This window comes from Barbus barbus, assembly GCF_936440315.1.
Source record: "Barbus barbus genome assembly, chromosome: 20".
NCBI classification, from domain to species: domain Eukaryota; kingdom Metazoa; phylum Chordata; class Actinopteri; order Cypriniformes; family Cyprinidae; genus Barbus; species Barbus barbus.
The window spans coordinates 25553099-25562619 of record NC_136748.1 but is presented as its reverse complement, the minus strand read 5'-3'; the positions used below and the strand labels follow the sequence as shown (position 1 = coordinate 25562619).

At 34.1% G+C, this 9521-nt stretch overlaps 2 protein-coding genes across 5 annotated transcripts in view; one reads left to right on the top strand and one right to left on the bottom strand.

Moving 5' to 3' along the window:
- Positions 1–746: 746 nt before the first annotated feature.
- Positions 747–4934, bottom strand: LOC306886023 (breast cancer metastasis-suppressor 1-like protein-A). The gene is made up of 11 exons (XM_079442875.1): positions 4752–4934; positions 4473–4645; positions 3842–3932; positions 3608–3735; positions 3418–3497; positions 3108–3204; positions 2938–3027; positions 2786–2850; positions 2663–2702; positions 1768–1894; positions 747–1680 (listed from the first exon to the last, which is right to left on the bottom strand). The coding sequence occupies exons 2-11, from the start codon at positions 4606–4608 to the stop codon at positions 1563–1565; spliced, it is 972 nt and encodes a 323-aa protein (XP_079299001.1). The 5' UTR covers positions 4609–4645; positions 4752–4934; the 3' UTR covers positions 747–1562.
- Positions 4935–6252: 1318 nt separating this feature from the next.
- Positions 6253–9521, top strand: part of LOC306886487 (ral GTPase-activating protein subunit alpha-1-like) — a 75634-nt gene continuing 72365 nt past the window's right edge. For all 4 annotated transcript variants that reach the window (XM_079443623.1, XM_079443622.1, XM_079443624.1 and 1 more), the window contains exon 1: positions 6253–6579. In XM_079443623.1, coding sequence (XP_079299749.1) covers positions 6474–6579 — 106 coding nt within the window. In that variant the 5' untranslated portion in view covers positions 6253–6473. The remainder of the gene's footprint in view (positions 6580–9521) is intronic.

Below are 9521 nucleotides of genomic sequence, written 5' to 3'. Positions count from 1 at the left end.
TATGCTGCAACATTTAGCCACAGAATAAAGCTTGCACTGTATTAAAACTACAGCATCATCAAGCAAATTGTACCTGGATGTTCCCCTCAGGATGAATAAAGTACATCGATCTGTCTACCTACAGTTATTATTATACTCATGATTATTGATACAAGCAAATAGTGTGGTGCATTAGAACACAACTCAGAACATATCAATGATTTTTCATTTAAGATTTTAAAGCAAATTTTTTTTTCAAATGTTAGTTCCAGTTATGGATTATTAGTTTTTATCAGCTTTTTGGAATCTCATTCTGACGGCACCCATTCACAGGACATATCAATGATTCAAATGATTTGCTTTAAGACTATAATGTTAGTTTCAGTTATTATGGATTATGTTTTTATCAGCTGTTTGGACTCTCATTCTGACGGCACCCATTCACTGCAAATATGGTGATGAGCAAGTGATGTGATGCTAAATTTCTCCTCTAATTGTTCAAATAAGGAAACAAACTCATCTTGGATGACCTGAGGGTGAGTACATTTTAATTTTTTTAGATTAACTATTCCTTTAATTCTCTGGCAAACATTAGTAAATTGTAATACTATCACTCCACTAACTAAATCAGTTTTGCAAAGATTATAACATTACACACACCTTTCCTTAACAGAACTACTTCCCTGTGTCTTTTTTTAAACCCATGATATTTCTATTCTAATTGGATATATACTGAACTGTCATATATAAAAGGACAACAAAGCTCTGATATTGAATGCTGTATTTTAAATTTTGTTCAATGTAAATTCATAACGGAAAAATACATTCGGTATAGAATTTTCAAAAATATGTATAAATCAAGAAAATAAAAAAACAACAGGCACAGTACTACAAAAACCAAAGGGTGGTGCTATAACCCAACACAGAAAAGAACACTGAACTAATGACCAGAACTGAAATACACATTACAATGACTTATATAAAGTATTCACCATATTTATGTAAATAGAGCAGCAAGATCACATCTTCCTAGAACGCAATAAACCGTAAACTGCTGTTCAAAGAGATGAGACTCTGAAAAGTTGTGATAGCATCTTGTTTATTCACTTCTAAAATACTTCAAATATCTGCATTTCATAAGATGAAGAAGACCGTTTCAATACACTGTCAGGAAAAAAAGCCAGCAAAAATGGAAAACACAAACGGTTTCATATCATTTGTATCTGAACGCAGTGATGAGGCAGAAATGTAAAAAAAAAGTAGGAAACCATTTGCTAGCTAGACATGGCATTACAAATTACAACACGCATCAGAAAAAACAACTGAAATGGAAAATGAGCCCAGTCATCAAAATACAAAAGCACCACATTTCATGGTAATACCTACACCTGTAATTATACTACATTTTTGACCTGTTTGGTGTAATAATCTTTCAAATGGTGTTGCACTGAATATACAATAAAATTACATCAACTTTCCTCACATTTTAAATGACAGACAATGCACCAACGTATTTAAATCATGATATACTGTATATAAAATGGCACTGTTAAACATATCAGACTGGTCCGATCTCAGGTAGATCAGGCATGTTTTATGGTGTATTTGCCTTTCTGAAGCTGTGAGATGTAGAGTTTTGACTTGCTCCCATCGACTCGTTTGAACCAGACTTCATCGTGATTGATTGTAGTTATTATAGCGCTGTTTGAAACAGAAGACAGGAGAAAAATAACTCACAAATGTGCTTCAAAATAATCAATATGAGCTTGGTATTTCAGGATCCCTCACCTCGTAGGACACTCGTCTTTCTTGTCGATACATATGGCTTGTCCACGGCTGTACCATTCCCCGTCGTAAAACAAGCGTCCATCCTCTGAGCGGGCATTGTGCTGGTGTTTGTCACTCTTTGAAGGGACTAGAACAAATGATGCAAGTTCTGCTGTTAGTAATGTAACAAAAAACAACTTAAACATTACATAATAAAAGCACCTATAGGATAAACCATTATAGCTGCAGCAACTACACAAACATGATGTGTCTATATTTAACTGGCATTTATTAATAGGTTACCACTTAAGAGTAAGATGGGGTCATTATGCACCAAAACTCCAGGAAGTTGCCCCGAGCAAAAGGGACTTAACGTATTTGTTCAAGGTCACTATAGGGAAATTCTACAACAGTTTACTTTTTGGTTTAATAATGAATACTTTTTTTAACCAAAAGTGACAGTAAAGACATTTATAATGTTACAAATGCTTTCCATTTCAAATAAATGCTGATTGTTAACTTTTCTCTTCATCGAAGAACCCTAAAAATTTCACAATTTCCACCAAAAAATGCACAGATTTTTTCAACATTATTATTCAGAGATCAAATCAGCATATTAGAATGATGAAGACTGGAGTACTGATGCTGTAAATTCCACTTTGCTTCACAGGAATACGTAATATTTTAAAATTTGATTAAAATAAAAAACAATAATTTTTAATGTGCAATAATATTTCACAATATTACTGTACGTACTGCATTTTTTATCAAATAAATGAGCATACGAGACCACAAGTCAAATCGACCATATTTTTGAACTGTAGTATTTAGTATTCAACTAATAAATCGTGTAATATTACATTAGAAGAATAATTTACTTCGATATAGTTATGAAAATTGATAAATATGATCTTACCATCAGTCTTTACTCTGTGAGGTGCTAATGTTGCCATGGCCTACAAGATATTAACATAACACACAATTTACTTTACAATAATAATTTCATAGAAAAAAGGGGTTATGTTTATGACAGTCTAACCTTTCTAATAGCAGTCCAGTCTTCCAATACATCCAGGTCTTGCAGCATGTAAACTATATATGGTCGTGCACGTGTTAAGAAACTTACAAATGAGAGACTTTTCAAGCAAATTCTTGATAGACTGATTATAGGTATGTACAAGTAAAGGATATCTGACACAACGACAGGCTTTTTCTTTTTGTCTGGACTGAAGGGATCTTTCTTCTTATTTTTTCTTGATTGTAACTCATCGTTCCAGAGCTCTGTTGGGGAAATATGACAAAGATTGTATACATAACACAAAAAACTAAATTATTTGTGACTGTATTCACAATTTCATTACCTGAGGTAATATCTATACTGTGACGGTCTTCCTCCAAACGTCTGATCTTCTCCTCTAGTTCACTTTGCACCGTATCAAATAGTAACAGTTTTTCACTCTAGACGAGATAAAATGAACCTAATTAGAATTGTATTTCATTTTGAAAGTTTTTTTAAATAGATGCATGTGTTAATGTGGTAACTGGCAGGATTTTAGTGCAGTTAGAGCATAAAACAGCTTCAGGTAATATAAATACTCCTGTATGGCTCTGTTATGATGACTCAAGTCATTTCAGACATGCACCGTTGCAGATTACATCTGTAAAGCTCACCTCCCAGTGCTGTAACGCTGCTTGGGTTTCACAGTCGTATTTATTCTTCACTGATTCCAAGCACAATTCTCTGTAGATACCTATGCATGAATGTATTATTTGACAATGCACTTTATTAGCAAATAAAACTTGTGTAAATGCACATTTTAAACAACAATAATCCCATGTTCAGTTTGGACCTCAGACCGACCTGCAACTTTAGTTCTAATCTGCATGTTCTCCTGAAGATTTGCAAGGGGTTCCAGGTACTCCGGTGCCTTTCCTGACATCACTTCCTGAAGTTTGTCATCAACTTGACTCAGTCTCTCTTTATATAAACTAAAGAAATTATGAAAGCTTTGTGACCGGCGTGGAAAAGTTTGAATTCACTTGTAAACAACATATTCATGCACAGATTAAATACAAACAAGAGGATGGTACATACTGGTCTTTGAGGTCAGTGAACTGTTTTTCTAGATTTGTCATTTCATCAATGCATTCCATCCTTCTCCTTTCACAGTCCTCATCATCCATTTCTGTAAGTAAAAAATTGTTTCTTTTTTATTCATTTAAAGTAATAGTTTACCCAAAAATGAAGATTTGCTTACCCTCTTGCCATTCAGGATTTAGATGAGTTTGTTTCTTCATCAAACCGTATATGGAGACTTGCTCACCAATGGATTATCTGCAGTGAATGGGTGCCGTCAGAATGAGAGTGTAGGCACAACACATTAATTAATGGGCGTGGGTCACATGGAAGATTTGGGGATGATTTATCAGCTGTTTGGACTCTCGTTCTGATGGCACCCATTCACTGCAGAGCAAATGATGTAATGCGAAATTTCTCAAATCTGCTCAGCACTGCTGGTTATACTCTGTATAATTGTGTATGTGACAAATAAAACCCTTGAATCATATAAAGAAACAAACTCTTCTACGTGTTGAATGGCCTGAATAAATTATCAACAAATTTTCTAATTTGCACGGTTCTTGTATTGCAATTTTAATTGCAATGCATTTTCACATTTGTCTATAAGTTATATCTACCCACTGAAAATCAAAAGGCTCATTCGCACCTGAACTTTCCCCATCTTCAGAGACAGAAGAGCTCTCTGTATCTTCATCTTCTGAGCTGCTCCCCTCTTGCTCTGCGAAATCCACCTCCATCTCTTCATGGTTGCTCTCCTTCTTTTCCCTCGAATGCACTGGCATCCCGTCTTTTTAAAACTAAGACTACTGAACTTTAAATCTATAATTTAAGTGAGCAGATGTGTTTGTTAGCTTGATGCTATTGCTAAAAACAAATACACATCTATATGTATCATGCTAACACACGTTCAAATCCTGCAAATTACCAGTAGATGTCGATTAGTCTAGATATGATGAAAAGAAAACATGCACTTCTTGCTTATTAAATCGCTTGACCTATTTTAATATTTTTGCAAACCACAAAAACCCCTCTGTTTTGCTTTTTTTTTAAGCCATGCTACCCTCTGAAAAGCTGGAACACTGGCGCGGAATGTGCGCTGTTGTATCTCTCTGGGGTTTGTAGTTTTTATGGTAACACCGCTCCTCCCGGTACTATTGTTCTTAGTGGACTAAAGAACTACAGTTCCCCGTCGTCACTCGTCCTATGGAGAGTGTGTTTACGGCTACAAATACAGACTTTATAAATCAATGGACGACTGGATGAAATGATTGTGTTGTTTTAAGTAAACTTATTTATAAGTTTATTTATTATTAACCAATTTTATTTTCAGACAATTTCACAATGAAAAAATAATTCAGAAATAGTATCATACTATTTCTTTTGATTTTTTTGTCGTTTTTTTCTTTTTATTAATTTATTCTCAGAGGAATATGTCACTCAAAATAAAATGTATAATATATGGAGAAAACATACTTTTTTCCCCTATTTTGGAAAAAACAAACAATGAGGATAAAGTTTGAAGTTTTATTGTGTTTTCATTCATTCATTCATTCACTCATTCGTTCATTCATTTTATTTGCTAGAATATACTAACTAATACAGAACAGTATCAGGGCAGGGAAACAGCTTACAACTTATATCACTATTTTACGATTAATAAAAATCTGGAAATTTTAGGGATGAAGGCAGCATGCAAACTTTTCCTCATGAATAAAAAAAAATTATAAAGAGGTTAATTTTGAGGTTAAATCGATTATTTCATTAAATAATGTATTTCATTGTAAAGTATATGTTATATTTAAGTTATACATGTGTTTGTATTTTTAAATACGCAATAAAACTTTATGCATTTTTTAAGTCAACCTCTGTCTATTTAGCTAGTTTTTTTCCTGCTGAGAAACTTTTTTTTTTTCAGTCTTGAAGAAATGAGCACAATAAATTTATATAATTAAGTTTTAACAAATATATATTTACCCTTTATTGAGCCACAAATGCAAAACATACAATGCAAAACAGAAAATGGCATATTAATTAAAACAGAGTACACAAAAAATACATAAAACAAAACCTGAATGCAAAAACATATATGCAAATAAACGGATCTCATTATAACAGTTTAGAAATGTCTTGCACTTTTTTGTCAAATCAGGTATTGATGCTTAACAATGAATGAATAAATATTGTTTCTTTTTTTTATTGCAGAAAAAGGTAACATACAGATAAGAACACAAAAATATAAACGAACAAGACAAAATAAAAAGTAAATAATAAATAAAAGAATAGCTCATATTCAATTTTAACAAATAAGGATAATACGAATAAATATAGTTACTGGTGTGTGATAGTGCTTCAGGTGACGTCGGAGCGTTGAATGACTCTGGCCTCGATTAAGGTGTTTTTCATGTCTCGTCCTCCGCCATGTTTTCAGATCTTCAGAGAGGTGTGTAGCTCACAAGACACACACACAGAGGAGGGTTGGCTGCTCTTTTCTTTTGTCTGACCTCCTCTGCAAAAATGCACGCCTCACCTCTATTTCCTCAAGTTTCCTTACAACCCATAACACCTTTCGAGCCGTAAATTTGACAACCCCCTCCATGTTTGAGGGAATTAACGGAAGATTATCATTAGCTCTTCAAAACATCTCGGAATGTTCTCTAAAAAACCTCATGGAGATGTCAGGAAATCGACACAGAAAGTGCTGGACCCCAAGAAGGACGTGCTGACAAGACTGAAACATCTGAGAATCGTTATCGGTGAGAAATAACATTATTTGTACTCATTATGTTGCCTTGCAGGGAGCTAGCATGCTAGACAGGAGAATGAAGGCAGCATCAGGAATGGGGTGTTTACCCGTATATTTAGTTTGAAAACATTTAACAATTATTGACAAGTTTGCATTTAGAATCGTGGCCAGATATGCAGGGGTTTTGTGTCGTTCTTTAGTTTGTGTAGTGTTTTATGTCTTTGTAGTGGTGTTGTTTTGATATGATGCATGCATTGGTTTCACTGGAAGCTCTTTAGATGTCCTGCATGCACATTTTGACTTATATTAAGTTTAATGGTTATTCAAATAAATTGACATTCCCTTGTTAGGTATATTAACCTGTGTATTCATGTATTATACGCTTTATATATATATATATATATATATATATATGTGTGTAAATTGTATGACAGTTTCGCTGAGAATCAAATAATCAGTTATTTTCATCACATCATGTGCATTCTGCAAATGTAAACAATTATATTTACTCTTTTACACACATTTGCCAAAACATGCAATATGCTTCAATTAATAAGAAATTCAAATCTTGTATGAACAAAAACAATAAAATAAAAAATCCCATTCAAGAACTGAGCCAAAGCAATTTGGAAAAACTGTAAATGCAGTTGTTGTCTCTCAATATCAACAAGAACAGGTGTATGGTCTGTCATTCTTAAAACAATAAAGGCAAAATTAGCTGGAGATTAGTTCATGTTTTGGGTGGGGGACAGCAAAGATATGGTTCTCCAGGACTGGGTGGGACGTCACAGAATAACAGAAATAAACCAGCACTTCCTTTGGGATTTGTCAAGGAAGGAGTCTATCTAAGGCCGGTTCCCTCAGATTCCTGAGTTATTTAGTTTTAAAGCTGCACTGACTTCCTGAATGTTGGACATGAGGATGGTTTATGTAACATGGCAGATTCTTTAGTGAAGGTGCGGTGTCTGTGGTTAAAGAGTCCTGTTTGAGATGTTGGCCTGCCCAGGAGTGGTTACTGTCCAATCACAACCCCGTTTCCTGAATTGCTTTCTGTGGTGTTATCTGGCTTCCTGTTGCCATTGTGTTACGCTGATGATTGTTTAGAAACTGAAAACTGTAATGTTGCTATGAATGGCAAGGAAACTGCCACCATCACATTGAAAAAGGAATTGTTAAAATGTCATTGTGTCTGTGATTGTTTGATAGTAACACTTTTTAGTAAAAAATTTATTTTTTAAAAAATGAGCTGAATATACACTACTGTTTAAAAGTCTGTGCTTGGTAAGATTTTTAAATGTTTTAAAAATAAGTCTCTTATGCTCACCAAGGCTGCAATTATTTAATTATTTAAAAATACATAAAAAACAAAACAAATTGAAAAATGATTGCAAATTAATATAACAGGATCTTATATTAATGCATATTAAAATGTAATTTATTTCTGTGATGCAAATCTGATTTTCAGCAGCCATTACTACAGTCTTCAGTGTTACATGAGCCTTCAGAAATCATTCTAATATGTTGATTTGGTTCACGAAAACGGTTGTTCTGCTTAAGTTTATGGAGTTTATTGAAACCATGATATATTTTATTTTTACTGTTCTTTCATGAACTTGTATTTGAAATCTAAATTGTATAACATTATAAATGTCTTCACTGTCACTTTTGATCAGTTTATTGTGTCCTTGCTGGATAAAAGTATTAATTTATGAATAAAATCTTATTTTTTAACTGTAATGTACCTTCACAAATTACCAAAGTGAGTGTGAAAAAGATTGCATGCACTAAACATGAAGAATTGCTAAATATTATGGTATCCAGATATTGATTTAATGTTGTATCACCATGTGACTGAATTTACAGCAACGGGGAATTTGTATTATGTTTGGTCCATTTAGTTTTTTCTCTATAAAATGATAGGCTCAACATTCACATATGAAACACTATTCATTTCACACATCCACTTATTGTGGCCTAGATCAGAGCCTGTGCACAACAGCTTTTGTGCATTGGGGGACCTGAGGAAGTGAAGTGTAGCCTAAATAAACGGATGGGTGTGTTTGCAGAGAAATGGCTCTGATAGGAAACACACTGTTTGAGATTTTAAGAACTACCTGTTATTTGAAGGCAATTGGGACTGTTTGAACTCAGTGAACTTGTGAATATAATGTGCATTTAGTTCAGACTATAGTCTGTTGAAGTTCTGCATCATTATATAGCCTTTCTGTGCACTAGATCAATCAGCATCCTTAGCATGCTGGGCTTGAGAATTGCTGATGTGAACAACAGTCATGTTTTATGTGAAGTCAATCATTAAATGGCCTCTCAACAGATTTCCGCACACTTAATAACTTGTGAACTACCACAGATCTTAAGGTTGATTGATGCCGATATTGAAATGACTGCATCACTATTACTACTGCACATACTTAGGGTTAGAGATTTGAAAAAACTAAAAAAGTGTATGTACTTTGACCTGCACCATTTGTATTATGGATATTAAAGGTATCTCATTAAAAAAAAGCCCGTAGACTTAAAAATTTTTCTTTGGTTAGAAAGTGTCTACTTAGCAACCACATGGCAACATCCTGGCATCAAAAGGATTGTATTTAGTTCTGCACCCTCATACATTGTGCATTCTTTGAGAGTGACAGCTTGGGAGCGTCTGTGGCGTTGTTCTTTTCGTGGCGTTCAGTTCATCTTTAAAGATGAGGGCCATTATCTTTGAGTGATTCTAATACACCGTCAGGCACTTGGGCTTACTGCTGTGTTCTATTTTAGATCACAAATATTTCCAACAGCCAGTGTAGCACCATCCGTTGGTCTGTTCTTTCTCATGTTGTGCAGTTTCAGCCAAAATTCCCCTCCGTCTGTCTGTTCTCAAAGATTTTTGAAATGCATCACAATCTGTAAAATTCGTAGGGCTCTGGTTCACTACTGCACTGTTAGTCA